The sequence below is a fragment of the Ranitomeya variabilis genome, chromosome 5 (genome assembly GCF_051348905.1).
Source record: "Ranitomeya variabilis isolate aRanVar5 chromosome 5, aRanVar5.hap1, whole genome shotgun sequence".
In the NCBI taxonomy this organism is placed as follows: Eukaryota; Metazoa; Chordata; class Amphibia; order Anura; family Dendrobatidae; genus Ranitomeya; species Ranitomeya variabilis.
In genome coordinates, this window is record NC_135236.1 from 604,207,255 (window position 1) to 604,235,253 (window position 27,999).

The 27,999-nt window shown below is 43.4% G+C and overlaps 1 protein-coding gene and 1 long non-coding RNA gene across 19 annotated transcripts in view; one reads left to right on the top strand and one right to left on the bottom strand.

Moving 5' to 3' along the window:
• The window catches only part of TCF7 (transcription factor 7), a 207,884-nt gene that overhangs the window by 77,196 nt on the left and 102,689 nt on the right, over positions 1 to 27,999 (bottom strand). For all 18 annotated transcript variants that reach the window (XR_013215869.1, XR_013215870.1, XR_013215868.1 and 15 more), the window contains exon 5: positions 3,861 to 3,951. Coding sequence is in view for 15 of the 18 variants with exons in the window: in XM_077266059.1 (XP_077122174.1) it covers positions 3,861 to 3,951 (91 nt within the window). In the remaining 3 variants the exon portion in view is untranslated. The remainder of the gene's footprint in view (positions 1 to 3,860; positions 3,952 to 27,999) is intronic.
• On the top strand, positions 13,881 to 23,433 carry LOC143776576 (uncharacterized). The gene is made up of 4 exons (XR_013215871.1): positions 13,881 to 14,018; positions 16,181 to 16,278; positions 23,025 to 23,179; positions 23,265 to 23,433. It is a non-coding gene; the product is annotated as an uncharacterized LOC143776576 (long non-coding RNA).

Below are 27,999 nucleotides of genomic sequence, written 5' to 3' on the forward strand. Positions count from 1 at the left end.
ATTACAAGTGATCACTGTACTAAGCTTGGTAATGTATTCATATACTGATGATAGTTCTGTAATTATGGTGGGTTTTAGTGCTGCATTCATGTACTGATGATGGTTCTGGTGATGAACTCCTGTATTGATGGTGGTACTGGTGCTGTATTTCTATTTTCTGCTATTAAGTGAAAGCAGAGGGCCACAAAAGTTTCTTTATGTCAAAGCATTCTACTAGACTGCAGCTGTAACTCCATAAAATTGGAAAGTCTCAGTCCAAAAAGTGTCCATGTACCTCCAGTCTCAACTATATGTTTGTTCTTTATATGATTATTCCCAACTTGTGTGTTCAGCAGCACACTGCTGCACAACCTTTCACTTCCTTGTTTCTGGGTGGGGCAAGCACTCCTCTGAGTGACAGTTGTAGTTCTATATTTTTGTTCTACTGCTGGAGTTTCTGGTACTGTGACACAAACAGTTTGGCTGTGCTTGTTCTGAAATCGACACTGTTTTCACTATATATTTATATAGAGATAACAGGGCCTTTACACAATCACTTGGCTCAGGGAAAGGAGAACTGCTCTGGAAACTACTGTGGTTGAGTTACGGGATTGCGAATTGCAGGACTGATAACCAGTCAGGAGATGAGCAATGGGCTGTATAAAGGTTCCTGGTATCTCAGGAGTTAACTCTTATCCTGAAATGTAACTACTGTGCACATGCACACTTGGCTATGGTGGTCACGATATAAGATAAAAGCTCACATAGCATGAGAATGAAGGCAGGTATAAAAAGCAAGTCAATTGCAAACTTGCTTATTGAGAATATCTCTTGAAAATTAAAGTGGTTTTCTGCTCTATATTAACATATAATGAATGAGATAACAGGGATATGTTTATTGGTGGGTAGGACATCTTGATTTCCAGTCTGCCAGAGCTCATCTCAGCTGCAATGCTACAGTAAGGGACTGATATCAGTGGTTCATATGTTTATTTCTTATTAGCCACACTCCCACCAGTAAACTTCAGAAAACAAGCCACAAACACAGTTAAATCCAGTTGTAACTCATTTGATTCCATCCTCAAAGTGCCAAACACAAGATGGATTGTACAGTCACCAGCAGCAGATTCTAAGTGCTTTGACTATCTGGCTCCTTGGATCTGTGCAGTCCTGAGAAATGCACATGTTGATGTTTTTCACTAACTTTGATTGCAACTTATTTTTTAGAACCCTACTCATGTGGGATCTCCATTTTTTCTTATTCTATGTGGTAGACCTCAGCTGGAAATAGTCCCACTTACCCAAAGCACCAAACTGCACGCTAGGCTAAAGATTCTGTAATGGGAAACCCCCTTGCTTGAGCAAATTCCCCTCTCGCTCCACTATCCTTTGAGCCCTGATGTGAAAATGGCTAGTGAATTTCAAAAGTGAAATGTTTGGTTTCTTGCACTTTTAGATGTAACTGCAGCCAAAGTGTCGTTTATTTATTACCTCTATATTTATTACCTCTAAATATTTCCCGCTAACACGAATTCTTGGATATTCCTGAATATCTGCAGATATAGCTTTTTTTAAGTGCACTGATTAGCTTTTTATTCATTTATTAATTTACAATTTGATTATTTTTGTTACATAATGTGACAACCACATAGAGAGAAGTGACTTGGTCACTGGCCCAGTGGTCCCGTGTTGAACATGCAAGGTCAAATACTGGCTTTGGGGGTCACGTGAATGACGTACTAGCAGCAGGAACCGCCAGACCCACCAGAAAAACCGCGTTGTGATGGTGCAAGATCAAATTGGAAAGTGTTGCTTATTTCATTATTTTATCACATTTACGGCCCACAAATCCTGGGCAAATCTCAAGTCCTGACATGTCCGCTATAGAAAATAATTGCCTAGCCTATAAATTACCAATTTTGGGGCTACTTTTTTAGGACTATGTTGTGCCACTCCAAATATTCCTCCTTTAATTGTAGAAATCCAATAGGAACTTGTGCTATACCAAAATATTTAAACTACCGGTACTTTGAATGCATTTGCTTTATGCCGATATTTTAATCATTGACAAATCTTTACATACCGCGAGCTAAAAGAAAAAAGTTGTATTTAGCCACATTTTATAAAAGTAATTTTTCACATTGGCAAAGCTTATTTTAATTTGCTAACAGATATATTCCTTATCAAAGGGACTCTATCAGATTTTTGCTATTTAATCTGAGAGCAGCATGATGTATAGGCGGAGAGCATGATTCCAAGGATGTGTCACTTATTAGGCTGCGTGCTGTAGTTTCAATACAATCAAGTGTTTTATCAGCAGATTATGAATGCCTGACTAGGTCTCACGTGCAGTACAGTCAGGATAACCTGTGTAACCACACCTCCAACACTGACTGACAGCTTGCTGACAATTCAGTGTCCACAGGAAGCTACCAATCAGGGGTGTGGGCGGAGTTATACACATTGCAGTAGGTCTTACCTCTACTACATCCAGATCAGACAAAACAGGGATTCTATCAAAATGGCACAAAGCAGCCCAGTAAGTGACACATTGCTAGAATCACGCTCTCTGTCTCTACATTATGCTGCTACCAGATTACATAGCAAAAACCGTCTGACATATTCCCTTTAAGATTTTTTTTTTTTTTTTTTAGGTGAAAGAGAAAAAATACTTCTCTATTTGCAATAACCAAATTGAGCTCTGTATTCCAGAAGACTGTGTAGATCAATAGAAATCAAATCTGAGAGCAGCATGATACAGGGGCAGAGATCCTGATTCCAGGGATGTGTCACTTGCACAGCCACTTGCTGTAGCTTCAATACCATCAGTGCTTCATCAGCTGGAATCATCAATGCAGGACTAGGTCTTCCATACCAGATAGTCCAGCTAGCCAACACCACTGATTGGCAGCCTGCTGCCAAGGTATAGTGCGCACAGAAAGATGCCAATCAGAGAGGTTGTCAGGTTATACAGGGCTCAGCACTCCGAGCTCTGCTACATTTACAGCAGAGAAATCAGAGATTTTATTAGAATTACGCCAAGCAGTCCTATGACACATCACTGAAATCAGGGTCTCTGGCCCAACATCTTGCTGTTTTCGGATTCCATAGCAGAAACCAGTTGACAGATTCACTATTAAAAAAAAAAAAAAAAAAAAAAAAGATTGTGTATTTGGCAGTGTCCATTAAAGAAAGCAAGGATTCAACACATTATTGCATGTGTGTCTCTTTTGCCTTACTTTTGCGTTTTTTCGCTTTTTCTTTATACAATTGCTCCTTTTTTACAGCCTATTTTATATATGCTCACTTTTTAAACATTCATCATTGTGGGCGTAGTTTAGAGTCTCTAGTTGTTTTCGGATGACTGATCAATTGTGGTTTTTTTTTTAATTTACAAAATTTCTCCCCCCCCTGGAGTTATGTTCATGTACGGCTAAAATTTTTGTTCAAATTGTGCGACATTTAATGGAGTATATTACTGTTTGTGCTAAAAAGTCTCTAAAAAGGTTTAAGAAATATAGATTTTGCACAAAATTCATGAATCGTGCGTGCATTCGGAAGATTTTGGTGCAACACACATCAATGAATATCTGAATACAGAAACAGAAAAGTGACTTTAAACAGCGCAGAACACGCACTTCTATAGCTGTCCAGTTGACAATTTTACCTATTGAGGTTCTTTGGGCTTAGGTCACTGTTAGCCAAGGTTTCCCATAGTCCCACATGGGTAGGAGCAGGGCCACCTTGGTAGACATTTCAGTGGCCCCTTTACTTTCAATTTCATTATTAATCATCAGAAGATTAAACAGGTTATCAGCATTTGCCAAACACAACATTATTTAGGTCTATCATGAAATTTCTTATGAGCAGCGGATACTCACCAACCCATTGAAGGGGATATTTGTCCGACCCCTCCTGGGGGAATGGGGTAAAATGCTGGAATATCTGGCGTTTGGGAAGGTCTGTGCGCACCTACAGAATAAAAAGCAAATATTCACCTACCACAGTGAAGGATTAGATATATAAAGCATCCTTACATACTGGAGTCACATCAAGTTAGCCAAACAATCAACTTTTTGTGATGAATTGCACCAAATGCATGGTAACCGAAATACGAAAAGCATCCAAGATTAGGCCTCTCAGGTCGGAAGATTTGTGAAGTGCTTCTGCAGCACAATCTGCGTGTTACATATGGATTGCATTGCGGATCGGGCTGTGGATTCAAAAACAGATTTCAACCCTATGAAAAGACGTGAATTCTGCAGAGAAGATCTGGGACTCGCTCAGTGCTTCATGTGGAGTCTTCCCACTACGTGGTGCAGTGTTTCTACAATCCTCCCCTTGTAATTGGCCAGATAGGCATGGACTCCATCCTCTAAACTTGCCATCTGGCCACGTCTGGACCCGATGTTTTCATACTTTGTCAGTCCGCCCAATACGGCTTGTTACGTCTGCTTACTTTCTTCTCTTTCCCTGTTACAACTACTTGTTAGTATATATGACCACAACCACCTTCCAACGTATGGGCAAACACCTCTGAGCGTATGTGAAATCCCGGGGCACACCAAATACATAGCTGTTGCAGTAACACGGTTTCCTGTTTCATACAGTTTTTTCTAAGGATGACTGGTTGCTCTGTATTATGGTACAATGCACTTTCCATTTTCATCACCACATGAACACTTAGCTCGTCGCCCGCTGACAAAATCTACTTCCTATCTTCAACCCTTGCACGGCTCATTATGAGTCGTTACTGGCTCATGACCTGTACTGGTGCAAGACCATAAACTACAGCCAAATCGACACCAACCAGAGGGGTCACACCACATCACACAAGCCACCTCTTCCAAAAGAAATGCAATAACACAGAATATTTACTCCACACTATAAGGGCTTGTCCACTCCTTTTACATTATCTACCTCACCACAGGCCATCATTATCAGATTGTGGGGGTGCGAAATCAGCTGTCTCCAGTGCTGGCGGCTGGATATCACCTCTTGGCAAGTCGCACACCACAGCTATGATAAGTTTACAGAAAGCGTGGCAGGATGATGAACATCCGCCAATATTCTAATAAATAGGAGATGATCTGCAGTACCCGGCTGTGGCCACTACACAGCAGACGAGGCTGTACTGCTCACCCCCGAAACTGCTGACATCCGGCTGCTGCCGGCACCGGAGACAGCTGATCAGTGTGGGTGCCGAGTGTCGCACCCTCACAACCTGACATGGATCGGTCATCAATATAGAAGTAGTGGACAAGCCCTTTCATTAATCATTACAGTACTTGCCATTTGTAGCAGGAAGGGGTCCTGTGCAAAGAGGATACATATATTCTCTGTTGATAAAAGATGATTAGTTGTCCGATTCCAGGGTCCACATATTGAGGGACTCTAGCTTTTTGCAGGCCTTTGTAGCTAGTGATAAACGTAAGCGTAATCTAAACCTGCCAATTTCAGGGTAGTGTTTAAACTTGTAATGAGCATGGGGGCCGTATCCACCCCTTACAAATGACGTCAGGAGAAGTAAGAATAGGGCAGCTGAAATTTCAATGTCAGATCATTTTATTTTTAGAACCACGAAGTGATTGACAGAGGAGGATGGCAGAGGCTTTTTCTCCTCTGCCCATTAAATACATGGATGATGGGTGAGTATGTGTGTGAGTGGGAGAGTGTCCGGCTGACATCCTGCTCATGGCATGGCCTGCTCTGGTGTCCACTGGTCTGCGCACCTCTCCAGGAACCTCTGGGATCAGCTCTGTCCACTTCCTACAAGTATATAGATCACTGCAAGGAGTCAGGACTGCACATTACTAATGCACCGCACAGAGAGAGGAGAGCTCATCACCCAGAGAAAGGATTCAGAAGGATCTAGGTAGGCTTGAACAATGTGCAGTAACTAATAGAATGGTATTTAACAGGGAGAAATGAAAGATTCTACATCTGGGCAAGAAAAACGAAAATTACATCTATAGAATGGGAAGAACAGAACTAAGCAACAGCATGTGTGAAAAAGACTTGGGTATACTAATAGATCACAGACTGAAACATAAATCAACAGTGTGATGCTGCAGCAAAAAAGGCAAACCAACTTCTAGGATGTATTAAGAGAAGCATAGAGTCTAGATCACGTGAAGTAATTATCCCCCTTTTCTACTCCACTCCTTCGTCATGCGTCATCTAGAATACTGTGTGCAGTTCTGGGCACCACATTTTAGAAAAAGACATTGAAAAACTGGAGCAAGTTCAGAGAAGAGCTACCAGGATGGTAAGTGTAACCAAAGAAAAACTACCTGAAAATATACTATTGGACAACTTTATAAAACCAAAATGCTTTATTGTAATACAAAGGACACCAACAAAAACAAAACACAAAAAATCTCTGAAGGAGGCACAGAATATCATAGGCCAAGTAGAGTTATGCTAGGGACGGGTTACAACAATATTCAATATATATATTAGTGTTAATGCCCCTGCATCACTTCATATGTTATTGTAAACAAGAGCCACGGCAAAGAATCACATAAAAAAAAGGGGCCACTACATTAGTGCAAATTTAAAGGACTTTCTATCCAAATATAAGGTGCATAATCTTTTAACAATTGCTGCCACCATGCAGTAATATAGAAAAATGCAGTGCCCATATAAAATAAATGTATAGGTACTTTAGTAAGTACAGCTAATAAAGTGCATAGTGCATATGGTTATCCTTACCGGTGCTCATGTTGTTGTGCCAGTGCCTCAAGTACACACTCCAACGCATGTTTCGCAGCACGTAGCTTCCTCAGGGAGTGAGGCACTGGCACAACAACATGAGCACCGGTAAGGATAACCATATGCACTATGCACTTTATTAGCTGTACTTACTAAAGTACCTATACATTTATATTATATGGGCACTGCATTTTTCTATATTACTGCATGGTGGCAGCAATTGTTAAAAGATTATGCACCTTATATTTGGATAGAAAGTCCTTTAAATTTGCACTAATGTAGTGGCCCCTTTTTTTTATGTGATTCTTTGCCGTGGCTCTTGTTTACAATAACATATGAAGTGATGCAGGGGCATTTGCACTAATATATACACTCACTGGCCACTTTATTAGGTACACCTGTCCAACTTCTTGTTAACACTTAATTTCTAATCAGCCAATCACATGGCGGCAACTCAGTGCATTTAGGCATGTAGACATGGTCAAGACAATCTCCTGCAGTTCAAACCGAGCATCAGTATGGGGAAGAAAGGTGATTTGAGTGCCTTTGAACGTGGCATGGTTGTTGGTGCCAGAAGGGCTGGTCTGAGTATTTCAGAAACTGCTGATCTACTGGGATTTTCACGCACAACCATCTCTAGGGTTTACAGAGAATGGTCCGAAAAAGAAAAAAAATCCAGTGAGCGGCAGTTCTGTGGGCGGAAATGCCTTGTTGATGCCAGAGGTCAGAGGAGAATGGGCAGACTGGTTCGAGCTGATAGAAAGGCAACAGTGACTCAAATCGCCACCCGTTACAACCAAGGTAGGCCTAAGAGCATCTCTGAACGCACAGTGCGTCGAACTTTGAGGCAGATGGGCTACAGCAGCAGAAGACCACACCGGGTACCACTCCTTTCAGCTAAGAACAGGAAACTGAGGCTACAATTTGTACAAGCTCATCGAAATTGGACAGTAGAAGATTGGAAAAACGTTGCTTGGTCTGATGAGTCTCGATTTCTGCTGCGACATTCGGATGGTAGGGTCAGAATTTGGCGTAAACAACATGAAAGCATGGATCCATCCTGCCTTGTATGGAGCATCTTTGGGATGTGCAGCCGACAAATCTGCGGCAACTGTGTGATGCCATCATGTCAATATGGACCAAAATCTCTGAGGAATGCTTCCAGTACCTTGTTGAATCTATGCCACGAAGAATTGAGGCAGTTCTGAAGGCAAAAGGGGGTCCAACCCGTTACTAGCATGGTGTACCTAATAAAGTGGCCGGTGAGTGTATATTGAATATTGTTGTAACCCGTCCCTAGCATAACTCTACTTGGCCTATGATATTCTGTGCCTCCTTCAGAGATTTTTTGTGTTTTGTTTTTGTTGGTGTCCTTTGTATTACAATAAAGCATTTTGGTTTTATAAAGTTGTCCAATAGTATATTTTCAGGTAGTTTTTCTTTGGTTATATGTTATGTTTCTACTTGGAATGTTAAAATATTGGGTTAGAATTCTCTCCTTGGTTTTTGGTTACAGGATGGTAAGTGGACTACAAAGTATGCTTTACAAGGAACAGTTAAAGGATCTGGGAATATTTAGCTTGCAAAAAAGAAGGCTAAGAGGAGCCTTAATAGCTGTCTACAAGTATCTGAAAGAACGTGTCAGTGTAGAGATCATCATTATTCTCAGTTGCACATGGAAACACGAGAAGCAATGGAATGAAACTGAAAGGCAGAAGATACTTAGAAAAAACTTTTTAACAGTTAGGGTGATCAATGAGTGGAACAGGCTGCCATGAGAGGTGGCGAGTTCTCCTTTAAGGCCGGCGTCACACTACCGTAGAATACAGGCGAGTGCAATGCGAGAAAACATCGCATAGCACTCGACCCAGTGTTAAATCTATGGGGCAGCTCAAATCAGCGTTTATTTTCTCAACCGTACTCTGCGTGCCTTTAAAATAGCAGCATGCTGCGATTGGCACGGAAACTCGGCAGACACTTGCCAATGCAAGCCTATGGGTACAAGAAAAAAATAAAAAAAATAAATAAATCACACAGCACTTAGACCATGCGAGTGCTGTCCGATTTTTACGCGCCGATGTCATTTGAAAAGCCAGAAATTAATCTGCTTTATACAGTAAAATCACACTGACAGGTTAGAATAGATATACAATAGAATACATATATATATATATATATATATATATATATATATATATATATATACACACACACGCACACAGTACAAACATCTGAAGTGAAACAACTGAAAATATGTCTTATATTGTAGGTTCTTCAAAGTAGCCACCTTTTGCTTTGATGACTGCTTTGCACACTCTTGGCATTCTCTTGATGAGCTTCAAGAGGTAGTCACCGGGAATGGTCTTCCAACAATCTTGAAGGAGTTCCCAGAGATGCTTAGCACTTGTTGGCCCTTTTGCCTTCACTCTTCGGTCCAGCTCACCCCAAACCATCTCGATTGGGTTCAGGTCTGGTGACTGAAGGCCAGGTCATCTGGCGTAGCACCCCATCACTCTCCTTCTTGGTCACATAGCCCTTACACAGCCTGGAGGTGTTTTGGGGGTCATTGTCCTGTTGAAAAATAAATGATGGTCCAACTAAACACAAACCGGATGGAATAGCATGCCACTGTAAGGCCGGCGTCACACTAGGCGTATGAAAATACAGTCCGTTTTTTACGGCCGTAATACGCAGTAATTGTCTCAAAACACTGTTCGGTATTCAATGCGAGGATGTGATTTTTAAGCACAAATTTATCCGTGTATCATCCGTATGGCATCCGTATGGCGTTTTGTTCTCGCAGGCTTGCAAAATGGACATATCATGGATCCATCGGCTCAAATATTCTAAAAAAACATATATACAGTATTTATTAGGGGAATGTACTGTAGTTACCTCGAGTCGCGGTGATGCGTTTTCTGCTGGATGAACTAATATGAACTCGAGCGTGGGAAAATATTCTGAAAAGTTCCCAGGCTTGAGTTTATATGAGTTCATCCAGCAGAGGGCGCATCACCGCGACTCGAGGTAACTACAGTACATTCCCCTGCACTCCATTCATTCACCAAGTTTTACAGTCAGGAGCACAGCTGCATTAGCAGAGCTCCTGGGTGTAAAATGATTTAACCCCTTCAGATGGATTTACAGCGTGGGACAAGACTGAACGACGGAAGGTATGGAATATTGTTGTTTTTTTTAACTTTATTTCAGGTGACAAGGGTCTTCAGGTGGATTAAGAGTATAATAAAATATTAAAACACCATGTGTCTATGTCATTAAAATACTTTTTAATAATGTGTGTTTTAGTAACCATTTCGTACTATTGGATTAATAATGGATAGGTGTCATAATTGACGCCTCTCCATTATTAACCTGGCTTAATGTCACCTTACAATAGCAAGGTGACATTAACCCTTCATTACTCCATATCCCACCGCTACACAGGAGTGGGAAGAGAGGCGCTAAGTGCCAGAATAGGCGCATCTTACAGATGTGCCTTTTAAGGGGTGGCTGGGGGCAGATGTTTTTAGCCAGGGGGATCCTATAACCATGGTCCCTCTCTAGGCTATTAATAGCTGCCCTCAGTCACTGGCTTTCCCACTCTGGCGGAGAAAATTGCGCGGGAGCCCATGCCAATTTCTTCTGGGATTTAACCCTTTAATTTAATAGCTACAGACCCCAAATTTTACACAGAGACACTTGTTACATTAGTAAAGAGGAATACGTAATAAGAGAAGGGATATTAGATGGTTTACTGTATGTTAACCATGTCTCATATCCTGTCGGGTTTGTGAAGGAGATAGATAAAGCCGGCAATTGAATTACCGGCCTAACATGGAGTGGTAGCTATGCTGGTTCAGTATGCCTTCAATTTTGAATAAATCCCCAACAGTGTCACCAGCAAAGCACCCCCACACCATCACACCTCCTCCTCCATGCTTTCCCGTGGTTTCCTAGCAGCTATTTTACCATGAAGGCCTGCTGCACAAAGTCTCCTCTTAACAGTTGTTGTAGAGATGTGTCTGCTGCTAGAACTCTGTGTGGCATTGACCTGGTCTCTAATCTGAGCTGCTGTTAACCTGCGATTTCTGAGGCTGGTGACTCGAATAAACTTTTCCTCAGAAGCAGAGGTGACTCTTGGTCTTCCTTTCCTGGGGCGGTCCTCATGTGAGCCAGTTTCTTTGTAGCGCTTGATGGTTTTTGCCACTGCATTTGGGGACACTTTCAAAGTTTGCCCAATTTTTCGGACTGACTGACCTTCATTTCTTAAAGTAAGCTTTTTTCTTGCCATGATACAAATTCTAACAGTGTATTCAGTAGGACTATCAGCTGTGTATCCACCAGACTTCCGCACAACACATATTTATATATGTTTTTTGTGGTGACAATAAAGGTTTGTGATTTTTTACTGTTATGTGGTTGTGCAGGCCCTTTCTAGTCCAGTCTTTCCTCTCCTCTTGGTTCTGCACAACACAACTGATGGTCCCAACACCATTTATAAGTAAAGAAATCCCACTTATTAAACCTGACAGGGCACACTTCCCGGTGACTACCTCTTGAAGCTCATCAAGAGAATGCCAAGAGTGTGCAAAGCAGTCATCAAAGCAAAGGTGGCTACTTTGATGAACCTAGAATATAAGACATAATTTCAGTTGTTTCACACTTTTTGGTTAAGTATATAATTCCACGTGTTAATTCATAGTTTTGATGCCTTCAGCGTGAATGTACAATTTTCATGGTCATGAAAATACAGAAAATTCTTTAAATGAGAAGGTGTGTCCAAACTTGTGGTCTGTACTGTATATGTATTATATACAGTTAGGTCCATATATATTTGGACAGACATTTTTCTAATTTTGGTTATAGACATTACCACAATGAATAACAATTCAGATGCAGTTGAAGTTCAGACTTTCAGCTTTCATTTGAGGGTATCCACATTAAAATTGGATGAAGGGTTTAGGAGTTTCAGCTCCTTAACATGTCCCATCCTGAGTTTAAAAGGGACCAAAAGTAATTAGACAATTGACTCCCAGGCTGTTTCTTGGACAGGTGTTGGCAATCCCTTCGTTATGTCATTCTCAATTAAGCAGATAAAAGGCCTTTGGAAGGTTTTGCTGTGAAGTAAACATGTGGTCAAAGGAGCTCTCCCTGCAGGTGAAACAAGCCATCCTTAAGCTGCAAAAACAGAAAAATCTCATCCGAGAAATCGCTACAATATTAGGAGTGGCAAAATCTACAGTTTGGTACATCCTGAGAAAGAAAGCACTGGTGAACTCATCAATGCAAAAAGACCTGGGCGCCCACGGAAGACAACAATGGTGGATGATCGCAGAATAATCTCCATGGTGAAGAGAAACCCCTTCACAACAGCCAACCAAGTGACCAACACTCTCCAGGAGGTAGGCGTATCAATATCCAAATCTACCATAAAGAGAAGACTGCAGGAAAGTAAATACAGAGGGTTCACTGCACGGTGCAAGCCACTAATAAGCATCAAGAATAAAAAGGCTAGACTGGACTTTGCTAAAAAACATCTAAAAAAGCCAGCACAGTTCTGGAAGAACATTCTTTGGACAGATGAAACCAAGATCAACCTCTACCAGAATGATGGAAAGAGAAACGTATGGCGAAGGCGTGGAACAGCTCATGATCCAAATCAGTGGCGTACACACCATGTATGCGACGGGTGCCGCCGCATCCGGGCCCCACGGCCGGGGGGGCCCGGTGCTGCCCGGCCCCATGGTGTGTACGCCACCTATTTTTTTTTTTTTTTTGTGTTAATTTTTTTTTTGCTCGGACCAGTCGTCCCGGGGGGGGGGGGGGGGGGGGGCGCGCGAGAGCCGACAGGGCTTTGCTGTCGGGCCCTGTCGGAGATGAGCGTGTGGGGAAGCAGGAAGCTTCCCCACGGTGCTGCGCTGCAGTTGGAGGGGGAAGGTCACATAGGGGGCGCGGTGATCTCATTTCCGAGCGACCGGAAGTGACGTCACCGTGCACCCTTTGCGACCGACGGCTGCTCGCTCGCTCCTGTATATTGCTACAGGGCGGGCGCTCCGGGGCGTCACTGCTCCAGCACCTCCTCCTTGTGATGCCGTCCTCCTCCTTGCTGCGACCATACATCATCCACAGTCTCCCCAGCATCGCGCTCCTGCGCAGGCGCCAGGAAAGGTCAGAATAAAACATTACAGGAGCTCCACATGGTCACAGCTGATAGAAGACTGATAGAAGCCGCTGATGCTGTGGGCCCCGTGCGTGGGGCTGGGCTGTGGGCCCAGCCGCAGGGCATAGGCCCAGCCACAACCGAGGGGCCCACAGCAACAGGGCCCAGCCACACGCACGGGGCCCACAAGAACAGGGCCCAGATGCTGTGCACAGGCCCTGTTGCTGTGGGCCCCGTTATTATGGCTGGGCCGCACAAACGGGGCCCACAGCAAAAGGGCCCTGCCGTTGTGATCCGTCTGTGCTGCTGGGCCCCAGCCGCTGATGCTGTGGGCCCCGTGCGTGGGGCTGGGCTGTGGGCCCAGCCGCAGGGCATAGGCCCAGCCACAACCGAGGGGCCCACAGCAACAGGGCCCAGCCACACGCACGGGGCCCACAAGAACAGGGCCCAGATGCTGTGCACAGGCCCTGTTGCTGTGGGCCCCGTTATTATGGCTGGGCCGCACAAACGGGGCCCACAGCAAAAGGGCCCTGCCGTTGTGATCCGTCTGTGCTGCTGGGCCCCAGCCGCTGATGCTGTGGGCCCCGTGCGTGGGGCTGGGCTGTGGGCCCAGCCGCAGGGCATAGGCCCAGCCACAACCGAGGGGCCCACAGCAACAGGGCCCAGCCACACGCACGGGGCCCACAAGAACAGGGCACAGATGCTGTACACATCATGCCTGCTACTGGTCCCCTGGCCCTGTTGCTGTGGGCCCCGTGCATGCGGCTGGGCCCCAGGCCCTGTTGCTGCGGGCTCCATTGTGGTGGCTGGGCCCTGTTGCTGTGGGCCCTGTACAAGCAGTTGGGCCCTGGTGTGGCTGGGCTCTGGGGCCCACAGCAACAGGCCTGTGGCCCATCTGCACATACGGGTCCCACAGAAACAAGGCCCAGTCGCAAGCACGGGGCCCAGGTCACAAACAGCAACAGGGCCTAGGTCACTGGCAGCCGCAGCACATGTGTGTGTGTTCTCAATAACAGTTTATTAAGCAGAAAATTTTCCTTTGTGTACAGGTCTGTCGCGGTAACTGATCATCCAGGAGGGGAGGGAGACAGTAGTGCTCGGAGCGACAGATGGAATATAGCAGCTATCAAAGTCACTCATCACCATTCAATTGTTGATTGACCAGGTAATATATTGTTGATTGAAGGGACATTGCGGCCCAAAAAAGAAATAAGCATACTTACCCTCAGTCTGGGGCAGCCCTTACAGCGCATGTCCCATCCTCCTCACTGCACCCGATGTTGATGATTGGCAGTCTGGTGGTGGGGGGAGGGGCTGCTCGCCAATAACACTTCCTGGTTGTCACTCCGGGTGACACGCCCGCCTCGATTCTTGGAGGCGGCATCTCAAGATGTTGCTTAACGTACCATCTCCATTGCCGAGAACAGATTCGGGCGTGTCACTCACTCCGGGTGACAACCAGGAAGTGCTGTTGGAGGGCAGCCCCTCCCCCCAGCTCTGGAGCACCATGCCCCCTCCCCAATCTCCTACCCCCCCCCCCCCCCCCAAACATGGAGTGTGGCCTGCTCCGTTGGTGCTGCATTCACAATGACACCACTTGGCCCTGCATGCAAACACGGAGATGGATGCACTTCATAGGTGGCAGGATCGGTGAGTATTTGGCCTCCCTTATATGCCAAACCCTACTGAGTACTGGGGTGATTGGGGAGGGGGTTCTGGAAGAGCTTGATTGATGGTTTAAGTTGCATGTATTCAAACACCATTTGGTTACAGATTTTTACACTAAGGGTTAGCCAAAAATGCATAATGTGCTGGAGGGCTCAGTAAGGGTCCTTTTGCACGGGCAGATAAATTGCCCAATATATGGGCGAGCAAACGAAAAGACCAATTGTCAAATGATAAAAACATTGCCATAACACATGCCAAGAAATTGCCCAAGTGACTGCTTGATCGTTCGGCCGCTGCTGATTTCTATGCACAAATGATAATTCGTATATATACACGCAGGCGATTAGCAGCTGTCAAACAACGATCTGGGGTCCGTGGCATATTGAGCAAATGACCAATTTAGGAGCAATTTCACATTCATCACTACAGCACATACACTTGTCGATTATCATTTGCATTAGCTCATTTGAGTGAGTTCTCGACCGAAAATCAGCTCGTGTAAAAGGGCCCTAAAAGTTTTCCCCCAGTGTTTACACAGGCTGCCCGTTGCCCTCTGTGTCATCTTCGAAGCAGACAGGACTCTGCTGAGCTACAGTGAAACTTAGGTCCCCTTTACACCAGACGAATGTGAAAAGATAATTGTCTGGGATTCAACATATCTGAGCGATTATCTGTTCGTGTAAATGAACAAACGATCGAACAAAAAATTGGTCGCTGGTCGGCGATCACCTCTGTCATGCAGAACCTTAAATCTCTGTTTGTCGTCCATCAATTGCCTTCAATCGTTTGTGTGTAAACACGCAAGCAATCACACACTCATAGGGCTCAATTCTGCATGACTCCTGCGCTGCAGGTAAAGTGAAAAAAACCACAAGTTTTTTTAATTTAATGTTTATTATATTTTTTTGTACGCTATACTTACCTTTTGGTGTCCTCTGCCGTCTCCCGAAGATCCGAAGAGGCAGCGGTGGCTCGGGAAATGCTCCCACCTCCTAGCCACTTCCTCTCCTCAGACTTCCTATGCAGACGTAAGAGGATTCCCATTGGCACGCGATTCAATCTTGACTCGCGCCCCGGTGCTTGCGCTCCCATCCTCTCAAAGTAGCATTTCCCGAGCCACCGCTGCCTGGTGCTATCGGCCGAGTAACTGCCCGAGCGAAACGGTTGCTCGGGCACTAACTTGGCCGATTTCTCAGCCAGTGTAAATGGCGATCAAACGAGCTTCCAGACAAATGGGCGGTTTTTTTTGATTGGCCAAACTATCGGCCCGTGTAATAGGGCCCTAACCCTCAATCTGTGACAAATCGATTCTGATTATATTTTTTGTGTAGGGCAGAGGTCCCCAACCACCAGTTCGTGGACCAAGGTAAGGCTCTATCTTACCTTGTCCTCACTTCAACAGCACATGTGCGGGCAGCGGCCTTATACCTGCTTCTTAGCGGGTCCACACTTCCGAAAGGAAAGGGGATTTGGGACCATTGTAATGTTGTGCAAACATAGGAATTTGTCTTCCGCCTTTAACCCATTCATGCAGCAAATCAACAGCAGTGACCAACACATCCCAGGCCATCTTCCCAGTCACTCTCTCACCCTGAGCAGTAGCCCCATAGCCAGTCTCACATACGCTGCAATTTATTTACCTATTTTTTTTACTTGCAGGCCACTGAATACTCCCAAAGCAACGAAGAGCCTGTCAGAGCCAATAAGAGGGCAGCTGAGATCGTTGGAGTCAAGAGAAGCTCTTGTGCATACTTTTGGTAAGCATGAATAAGACCTATATGAGAATAGTGCTGAGTGGAAGCATGTCCATTTTCTGCATACTCTGCACCTCCCCCCACATGACTATCAGATTGTTGTCAATTATGTAAAGTTATTTTTTTTGTTTTACAAATTTGTATATCATGGCATCCTATGGGCTTACCTTTGGGGAAAATTTGTATTCTGTATAGCCCATAGATTGGAATTACACAAATTTGTAAGAACAGCTTCACATACCTGAGAAGATGCTGAATTTGATGCTGCTGCAAGCTCTGAGCAGATGGCCCATCGTGGGTACCAGGAAATATGAATCTTTTGCACCTTTTTGGTGCAAAGTGCTATAGTGTACTGCTGGAGGGGGCACAGCACCCGGCTGCTTTAAAGGAATTGTCCAGGCTAAGTGTAAAAACCAGTGTTTGCTTATCTGCCATGCAGAGGACTCATCTTGGTATGTTGCTGAATAAAGCTGTTTGCGCAGAGATCTTATCAACTCCTCGGTTTTATGCTTTCATGACGATGGTTTTTAGCACTGAAAGGTGTACCTACATTCACCCCTCAAGCATCAGACTGTGTGTGACAGAGCGGAGATTGTGTGTACAGTGCAGCATTGGGTAGCCCTGATTTGATCTGTCTTTTCCCTCTTTGACATCCTCTAATTGCTAAATTAAAAAGAGGTTCCTGCATGAATAAAATCCAGGGGCTGTGCATTAGAAGAGGGGCTGGATCTCACCAGCCATAGCTTTATTCAGCAGCAAACCAAGATACACCCTCTGTACGACGATTAAGCCAACTATGATTTGTCTTTACACTTAGCCTGGACATTCCCCTTACAATGCCCTTTTGAAGAGCATGGCTTCTCTTCCTGGCTTAATGGTTACTGGCATTATTGTTAATGGTTACTGGCACCTGTGAGCTATGTGGATGTTGGAGCATGTTCTTGCTCCAGCAGTCACTTCCCGGTCTGTTGGGATGCTGTCGGATGGTGGCTGTCGCGCATGATGTCAGGTGTGGTGTGGCTGGCCAGCCAGCACAGCGGGACATCTCCTTATAAATAGGCAATAACCCTAGCAGCAATCTACCCTGTGGAATTGGTCTTGGAACTCGGTAATGTGTGGGTCTTGTGGGCTACCCCCTGCGTAGATTTTTTTTTTGTCTTTTGCTAGCACAATTTTTTTTACTCAGTCTGTATTTTGAGGTCTTGACTGCTTTATTATGCATTAAGAGGTACCCAAATGTGTGTTATATATATATATATATATATATATATATATATATATATATATATATATATATATATATATATATATATATATTAGGACTTTCTGATCATCATTATCCAGTTGTGGTACAAATTTTGGGTAACTTTGGGCCCCGAGAGCTAGGAACGCCTCTGTTTTTGGTCTTTTTCCTTAGTTTCTATATTTCGCTAGGTGAGGCACAGAATACTCTTAATTATGTAAAGTTGTTTTATTTTCATTTATAATTATTCTATGGGCTATTCGAAAAAGTTTTGCTGCAGAGCCTCAGCAGGCTTTTCTCTAGATAGCTCAAAGACTGCTTGTTTGTCAGAATTTGTGAAAAGAAACGTATATAATTCAGAACATTCTGTCTCTTACCTGTATAACTACACTATCATAGGTGCAGGAGATTCTCTGGAAAAATGTTATTTTCTCCATGCTTACCAAGCAGCAGGCTGTTTGCTCTGCGCTGGCTCACTGGTAAACGCATCCAAAATATTGGATGACCCCCAATGATTGAATGTGTGTTTCCGATACAATTTCCTCCTCCGTGCTATAGTGCATATGTGTATATATATATTTTAAACATTAGCATAATGCACTGTGCCATATTGATTATATGTGTTATACACCACTATGTATATCTGTAAATTTGGGATATTGAGTTGTTGCCTCCTTTGTGATATAATTTTTTGGTTTACCCAGTCATGTACCCCCCATGCCTACAGATCTATCTTTCTGTTAAAGCGGAACAACCACTACTTTTTGGGGTGGGTGAAGCCCTCCCACCAGGCTGCCACCCACCCCCGGGACATCCACTTTTGTGACGCCCCACATTGCAAAAACCCCGGAGTCCCTGGGTACTGACCTGCATCCGGCAGCCTCCTGCCCCTGTGCAGCTTCATGCCCGAGCTTCCTGTAAGCTCGGGCAGCTTCGGAACGGGGGTTATGCCGAGCGCGGCATCCCCTGCGTGTATGTCCATAGGAATCTAAATCTATATGCACTTATGTGTATAGGGATGCGAGGGATGCCGTGCTCGGCGTAACCTCCGTCCCGAAGCTGCCAGAGCTTACAGGAAGCTCGAGTCTGAAGTGGTGTAGTGGGGTCACAGGCGCAGGAGGCCGGCGAATGCAGGCGAGTACCCGGAGACCCCGGGTTTTTCTGTTGCGGGACATCCCAAAAGCAGATGTCCCGGGGGTGCGTGACAGCACGGTGGGAGTGCTCCACCCACCCCCAAAAATGGAGCTTGTTCCACTTTAAATGTAGAATTGTTGGGATATTTTCCAGCATGGGGTCTTATGCTGATCTCGGTAGCAGGAGGCTTCCATATGTAAATGCTTTCTCACACATCTGTTCAGAACAATGGATCTGAACAATGGAGAGTCATTAGTGTCATAAGCCCATTGTTAGCTTGGTATTCACTATCTTTGGTGCATCACAAAGTGTTGATGCAATGAGATACAAGTTTCATTCTGAACTCTTGCTACATCTGTATGTCATTTATCTGCCTAGCTTTGAGGAGGGTGTCCTGGGGCATTCCTAGGCTTCACGGTAGCTATTTCCTATCTGTGGAGGTGGTGTATGGCTCAGCAAATATGAGAATGGAGGAGCCACAACAATGTGCAACGAGGGGCATTGGATCAAGCGATGCAACTCTGTTCCCCATAGTACTGCTTGCACTTCGCCTTTATGGAGGAGCATGTGAGCAGCGCCGCGCAATGAATTGCGACAGGGCAGAGCCTGACACAGGATTTTAATTGACTGCCTCCTGGCAGCTCGGAGAGTGGTGATCCCGGCGATATGGGTAACAGTGCTTCCCAGCCAGCGAGTGGTGCAGGGCAGTATAAAAAAAAGATGTTCAGCTAGGGGTCCTGAATCTACCATCAGACCTAGACCATTCAGTGTATTTATGTTATGCCAGGGAGGAAACGTGAGCAATGCTTTTGCAGTTCAGTAGTGGTTATACTAAGTTGTTCTGCAGCTAGAAGGTCACACTGAGTTACACGGAACTAGAGGTAGTCTGCAAGAACCCCTTGATGGGAAATGTGATGTATTTCCAGGAGACATAGCAATTGATGCCCTACAGTCAGACAGACCAGATCAGGTGTTTAATCTAAAGTTAAGGTTTTACTGAATTTAGCTCTTCAGTTCAAGTGGTTTCCAGGTTATGAAGCTCTGCTGTGGAGGGGGATATAAGGTTGAATGTGCTTTGTTTCTACAGGAAAAAGCTTTACCATTATGTCAAGCTACAAGCATCTGAGCGGTGCTCAGAAGCGTAAAAAAAAGAGAGAGGAAAGCCAGAAACATGCCAAAATGCCCAAAATCAGTAGTTTCTTCAATGCCCCTTCTTCTGCAGAGAGCTCTGTTACTATTTCACATACAGAAGATTTAGAAGCAAGGGCTGAAAGTCTTTGCTCCTCAGAGAATTCAATACAGGAACTGGCGCAATCCAGAGATCATCCTGCAGCAAGTACAGTTGAGCAAATGGCACGTGTTACTGAAGCTAGCACGGAAGATATTTGTGAAAAACAGGCAGACCAGCCAGGCACTTCTGGATTGGCTAGCGAAGAATTCGTTATGCCATTTGATAGCAGTACGAGTCCTATCAACCTTGCTTGTGAAAAATACATAACAGACAGAGCAAATTTCCCAGTTACTATAACAGACTCGTCTGTTAAGATGTTTATAATTACGCATGGCCCTTGCAGACCACCAGGACCATTTCCTAGAGATAATGACGACAATAAAAGATGCTTTTCTGCGAAGTATTATGAGAAAATAACGAAAACAGGTCAAAAATTTCCAGTTTCTTGGCTTTGTTACTCGCCAAAATTAAATGCAGCATACTGTGAGCCATGCTGGCTGTTTGGTGATCGAAGAAAATTAGGATTTTCCCCAGCTTGGGCCAGAGGACTTAAAAACTGGAGAGGCTTATCGCACAAAATACAACGCCATGAATGTTCACAATCTCATCTAGAAGCTTGTGTAGTTTATGATCAGTGGCGAAGAAAGGGATCAATTGACCTGCAAACTGAAAATCAGTTAAGAAAACAACATAATTTCTGGAGGCAAATTTTAAAAAGAATAGTGAATGTTACCCTAACAATGGCCATGGCTAACATGCCATTTCGGGGTCACAGAGAAAAAATTGGCAAAATCAATAGTGGTAATTTCCTGGCAATTATAGAGTTACTAGCACTCTATGATCCCCTGCTTAAGGAACTGCTGGAACTGCCAGAGGGCACAGCAAAATACTTTAGTCCCAGAATTCAAAACGAATTAATAGAAATTTTGTCAACCAAAGTAAAATCTGAGATTTTATCTCAAGTGAATGAAGCTCACTTCTATTCGCTGATCATGGATACAACGCAAGATGTATCAAAAACTGATCAGATGAGCCAAGTAATTAGATACGTGTCTGTTGAAAGGAATGCAAATATGAGAGCCACGAAAGTTCGCATCCATGAAGCCTTTCTTGGATTTCAAGCCATTCATGACCAGCGTGCTGCTGGTATAGAGAAAGAGATCCTGGAATGCATTGACAGCAATGGCCTTTCCATTCATAAGTGCCGTGGTCAGGGCTATGATGGAGCTGCCACAATGAGTGGCATCTATTCTGGTGTGCAGGCCCGAATTTTAGAAAAAGAACACAATGCTATGTATGTTCACTGTGCAGCACATAATTTGAATCTTGTTCTTCAAGATGCTGTTTCAGAAATTACAGAAATTTCAAACTTTTCTGATATATTGCAACATGTCTATACATTTTTTGGGGAAAGCATACGACGTTGGGAGCTTTTGTCATCATTTACAAGCAGTTCATCGGTCACACTAAAAAAATTATGTCCCACACGCTGGTCTTCCCGTCATGAGTCGCTGCTTGCCCTAAGATTTCGTTTTTCTGATGTAATGATGGCATTGTCAAAAATCATCCTTATTTCATCCAAAAAAACTGAAATAAATGAGGCAATGGCTCTTAAAAAGAAAATGGATTCATTTCAGTTTGTTTTTTTGGTTGTCCTTCAGACAAAAGTATTACAGACTGTTAATGCACTGTCAACCATGCTGCAGGCAGAAAGCATGGATTTATCTAAGGCAACTAATTTAATAAAGAATGCAGCTGAAGAACTTTCACAATTCAGAAATCATTTTGATGAAGCGAAAGAGAGCGCTATCTTGTTGGCACGCAGCTGGGGCATCTCCCCAGCTTTTGAAAGTAAGCGATTATCAAAAGTTAAAAAGCATTTTGATGAGTACGGATGAGAGATTGCACATTCCGGAGGACCGATTTAAAGTCACCGTGTTCTATGAGTATTTAGACATCATTGTAGGTCAGCTGTCAAACCGATTTAATGGAATGAATCGGGTTGTGCAGTATTTTAGGATACTTCAGCCTGCAGATCTGGCATCTTCCTCAGATGAGGAATTATATGAGGCTGCATTACAGCTGCAGAAAAAGTACAACCAAGATCTTTCACCAGCATTTCCAGCCCAGCTTCTGAGTTTTAGATGTGCTCTAAAGAATGACATTCAAAAATTGACATCTGTCAAGGACCTTGCACATTTACTGTTAGTCGAAAATAGCCTGCTATCGTCAAATCTACCGGATGTGTGCATAGTCTTACTTTTATTCCTAACCTTGCCAGTAACGGTAGCATCAGCAGAAAGATCCTTCTCAAAATTAAAACAAATTAAAAACTATCTAAGAAGTACAATGTCTGAACACAGACTCTCTGGTCTTGCCATTCTAAGCATTGAAAATGCAAGAGCCAACCAACTTGACATAGATGGCATTGTTGACCAATTTGCTGAAGCAAAAGCACGTAGGCGCCAGTTCTAACCTTCCTAACGTTTGTTATACTCCGTGAGTATGCAAGTTGAAGTTGAAGTTTTATTTTTTTTTTATAGAGATGGGTGGATTTTCCATACTTATTTCCAGATTCCCCTGGAATGTAATTTTTTTCGTAAATGCCAGTTTTGTTAATGTTTTAATCTAGGATTTTAATTGGCTATCAAAACACCTCTTTTTACAATGAGACTTAATCTTCTCTTAAAAAAAAAATTCACCCATCTCTATTTCAGAGTTCTGGTTTCAAAGTTCCATTTGTTGCATCTGCATGAATGCATCAGTTCTTTATGTTGTTTAAAAACGTTTTCTAAGCCTTTTGCAGACCTGTATACAGCTGTATCATACACCATTCACATGTCTTTGCAGGTGTTGTAAGGGGTTAGAAGCTACTTTGCCCTGTCCATATTTTGCAGAGGGCAAGTGGCAACTATTTCCTTTACAGTAGTTAACTGACAATTTTATTGGCCATTTTAATACTGAAAATATATCTACGCGTCAGTCACTAAAATGTATTTTGCTATATCTGTTTAAATATATACCATTATGGTATATTCTAGTTTAAAAAACAAGCACGTTATGGTGAATGGCAGCTGTATGCACACATGGTAAAAGGCATTCAAAGTCTCACTCAACTAATTTGTGTTATTTACATTATAGGTTGCCACATCTCAATATTTGCGGAATGTTTGGCCACAGTTTTGGTTTTGAGTTCAAGTTTCAGAAGTTTAGAATGTTTCCAAGTTTTTCTGTTATTTTCAAGTTTGGGAGTTTTTGCTGGGAACACCACCATTCTCTGTTGTTCAAAGTTCCAGGTAATGTTTATCATACTAAAGTGAATAAATGTTTAGGATCACACTGTATTGGGGATGGCATATAATAATAGTTTCACTTTTTTAGGTTGAATTCATTTTATCTATTACTGCAATGCAATGCTGCTTTCTCCTGCAATGCTGCTTTCTGGTAAGTCTATTTTTTATTGCCTTCGCCATATAAATTAGTAATTGGGGGGTGTGGCTGTGGAGAGGGTGTGGCTGTGGAGGGGGTGTGGCTGTGGAGGGGGCGTGGCTTAACATGCAAATTTTTGACGCGCTACGCGCGCCACCTATTCCCCTCCCTTCTTCGGGGGGGGGGGGGGGCCCTTTGCTCAATTTTGCTATGGGGCCCTGTGAAATCTATGTACGCCCCTGATCCAAATCATACCACATCATCGGTAAAACATGGCGGAGGAAGTGTGATGGCTTGGGCATGCATGGCTGCCAGTGGCTCTGGGTCACTAGTGTTTATTGATGATGTGACACAGGACAGAAGCAGCCGAATGAATTCTGAGGTATTCAGAGCCATACTGTGTGCTCAGATCCAGCCAAATGCAGCCAAACTGATTGGTCGTCGTTTCATACTACAGATGGACAATGACCCAAAACATAAAGCCAAAGCAACTCAGGAGTTTATTAAAGCAAAGAAGTGGAATATTCTTGAATGGCCAAGTCAGTCACCTGATCTCAACCCAATTGAGCATGCATTTCATTTGTTAACCCCTTCACCCCCGGAGCTTTTTTCGTTTTCGTTTTTCGCTCCCCTCCTTCCCAGAGCCATAACTTTTTTATTTTTACGTGAATATGGCCATGTGAGGGCTTATTTTTTGCGGGACGAGATGTACTTTTGAACGATACCATTGGTTTTACCATGCCATGTAATAGAAAACGGGAAAAAAAAATCCAACTGTGATGAAATTGCAAAAAAAGTGCAATCTCACACTTGTTTTTTGTTTGGCTTTTTTGCTAGGTTCACCAAATTCTAAAACTAACCTGCCATTATGATTCTCCAGGTTATTACGAGTTCATAGACACCTAACATGTCTAGGTTATTCTTTATCTAAGTGGTGAAAAAAAATTCCAAGTTTGCTAAAAAAAAATTGTGCGATTTTCCGATACCCGTAGCGTCTCCAATTTTCGTGATCTGGGGTCAGGTGAGGTCTTATTTTTTGCGTGCCAAGCTGGCGTTTTTAATAATACCATTTTGGTGTAGATACATTCTTTTGATCGCCCGTTATTGCATCTTAATGCAATGTCGCGGCGACCAAAAAAACGTAATTTTGGCGTTTTGATTTTTTTTCTCGCTACGCCATTTAGCGGTCAGGTTAATCCTTTGTTTTTATTGATAGATCGGGCGATTCTGAATGCGGCGATACCAAATATGTGTATGTTTAATTTTTTTGTAATTGTTTTATTTTGATTGGGGTGAAAGGGGGGTGATTTGAACTTTTATATATTTTTTATTTTTTTTATATTTTTTAACACTTTTTTTTTTTAATTTTGGCATGCTTCAATAGCCTCCATAGGAGGCTAGAAGCATGCACAACTCGATCGGTTCTGATACATAAAGGTGAAGTACAGATCACCTCTATGTAGCAGAAATCCAGGTGTACTTTGAACGCCGGCCACAGGGTGGCGCTCAAAGCAATCGGCCATCAACAACCATAGAGGTCTCAAGGAGACCACTGGTTGTTATGGTAATGCACCGCTGACCCCCTCATGTGACGGGGGTCAGCGGAGCGAGCACTTCCGACCGCGCGGCCGGGAGCGCTAGTTAAATGCCGCTGTCAGCGCTTGACGGTGGCATTTAACTAGTTAATGGACGCGGGCGGATCGCGATTCCGCTCGCGCTCATTGCGCGCACATGTCAGCTGTACAAAACAGCTGACATGTTGTGGCTTTGAGGTGGGCTCACCGCCGGAGCCCACCTCAAAGAAGGGGATCTGCCAGCTGACGTACTATTCCGTCAGCTGGCAGAAAGGGGTTAAAGACTAAACTTCAGACAGAAAGGCCCACAAACAAACAGCAACTGAACACCACCGCAGTGAAGGCCTGGCAGAGCATCAAAAAGGAGGAAACACAGCGTCTGGTGATGTCCATGAGTTCAAGACTTCATGCAGTCATTGCCAACAAAGGGTTTTCAACCAAGTACTAAAAATGAACATTTTATTTAAAATTATTGAATCTGTCCAATTACTTGTGGTCCCTTTAAAAACAGGGTGGCACATGTTAAGGAGCTGAAACTCCTAAACCCTTCATCCAATTTTAATGTGTATACCCTCAAACGAAAGCTGAAAGTCTGAACTTCAACTGCATTTGAATTGTTTTGTTTACAATTCATTGTGGTAATGTCTATAACCAAAATTAGAAAAATGTTGTCTCTGTCCAAATATTTATGGACCTAACTATAATATATATATATATATATATATACATACATACATACATACATACATATACACACACACACACACACACACACACACACACACACACACACACACGTAGATGTATACACACAAACACAAAAAAAATAAAAGGGAACACTAAAATCCCACATCCTAGATACACGGAATGAAATATTCCAGTTGTAACTCTTAATTCATTACATAGTGGAATGTGTTGAGAACAGTAAAACCTAAAAATTATCAATGTAAGTCACAACTAATATCCCACGAAGGTCTGGAGTTGGAATGATGCTCAAAATCAAAGTGGAAAATGAAGTTACAGGCTGATCCAACTTCAGTGGAAATGCCTCAAGACAAGGAAATTATGCTCAGTAGTGTGTGTGGCCTCCACGTGCATGTATGACCTCCTTACAATGCCTGGGCATGCTCCTGATGAGGCGGAGAATGGTCTCCTGAGGGATCTCCTCCCAGACCTGGACTAAAGCATCCCCCAACTCCTGGACAGTCTGTGGTGCAACGTGGCCTTACTGCCTAGGTGGTCCAGAGGGTACAAAATATTAACACTTAATTAATATATAAAAGGTACCTAGCCTAGGATATTATCGTGACCTTCCAACCGTTAGTACTTCTCTGTAGTTACTAGGAAAGTGATCAGGCACCTCCACAGTTCCCAAAACTCAAGTGAAGCTTGCAAGAAGAGCCCTGACTGATGACTATATGCACGGTAACACAAAGACATCCAGGTATACAATATTGGATGCACCACCTAAACAATGACAAAATGAACAGCATCATACCCACCTTTTTGCATATTTCAATAATGAACCCAATTTCTCATAATACAAAGTCAGTATGTCATAGCAGGCTGCAATGCACATCACAACCACTAGGTGGACACATGCTTATGCCATGTGTGTCTATGTCTCCTGACCGAGCAGTACGAAATGATGTTTTTTTATTCAGAGCTGTTTATTTCATGCCCCTCATCTTGGCATATGTTGAGCCAAGAGGATGGATAAGGATATGTTCACATTGATTTTCTTTTCAGCAGTTTTTGGAGCCGAAACTCTCCAAAATCCTCCTCAAAAACTGATCTTCATATGAGGATTTTTTTTTAGGTTTTTTTTTCCTGAAAAGGTTCTGAAAAAAGCATGGGGGAATAAAAAGCAGATCTTCAAACTAAGCACCGTCCAACCAAAAGGCGACAAACAACTCTTCAGGAAAAAAAAAAATCAATCTTTAAAAACTCTTCAGGCAAAGAAAAAAGCCTTCAAAACCTCAGAATTTAGACTGGCGGTTGTTTTCCTGAGACAGCGTCACTGGCAGCTTTGCCCTGGTTCTCATGGCAGTTCCGCGGTTGGGCGTTATCTCTATATTTTAGGAATAGAAAGTGGGCGGCCTTGAATGACAATGTCACTTTTAACCATTTCAAGGTTTCTGAACATTGAAGTGGTTAAAATGAGTGAGTCAAAATGGAAGCTGTACACAGCAACATTGTTTTGACATTGCTGTGCATTTTGTACATTTTATGGGGTGATTTTTCAGGCAGATTCCAGGTGGAGTTTCCTGAGCAGTTTCTGCTAGAAAAACTAATGATTTTTTTAATTCCTCAAAAATCTCAGTGTGAACATGGCCTGAGGAAGGACACCTCTATAAAATGTGAAACGTCGTTTTTCCTTATGCCATTATTTCCCTTATCAACGATCACAAAGTTAACACTTTAACAGTGTGCGGAGTTCCAAATTTAGTGCCAAATTTACTTTGCAAATGTTTGACTTATTTTCGGGTTTCCTCACGTTTCTCCATCTCTGATTAGCTCAGGACTACAGATGAGCGATAGCTTCACGCTACCCCAGTCTAAGGTCAGCACTCCCTGGCCATGGACACGAGCTGCATTACCTTCCAGGATCCCCGGCTCTGCTTAGGATTTGTCAGGCTGACATCACATCACTTGTGTGCTGCATAAATGACTTCATGTCAGACCACAGAATCATTCGTCATGCTGGTGAGCCTAGAAACTCAAGAAATTTGTGCAGCTCCTGTCCACAGCGAAAAGACAATTAAACTGGACCGTGGTCTGAGGTGGTGCAAAGACACAGGACTACAGCTACATACAGGCTCAGAAGCTTAGCACCCTTCAGGCCTAACTGGTTTCAGAAAAGCTCTGTTCCCTGGATGAAGTTTGTTTAAAAAACACAAAATTGTGCTTTAGTTATCCTCCCTGGGTCCAGCACGGAGTCTGCTGCTACCACTGTGTGTTATTGTCTGCAGCTCTGACCCTACTTCAACAGCACTGCAGCCAATCAGTGACTTACAAAAACAGCGTACATTGCGGTATTACAATGTTTCCGTAATTTACTTTTATTTCTATGTGAAGTCTGCTAGGCTGTTTACAGAGTCTTGACCACCTGG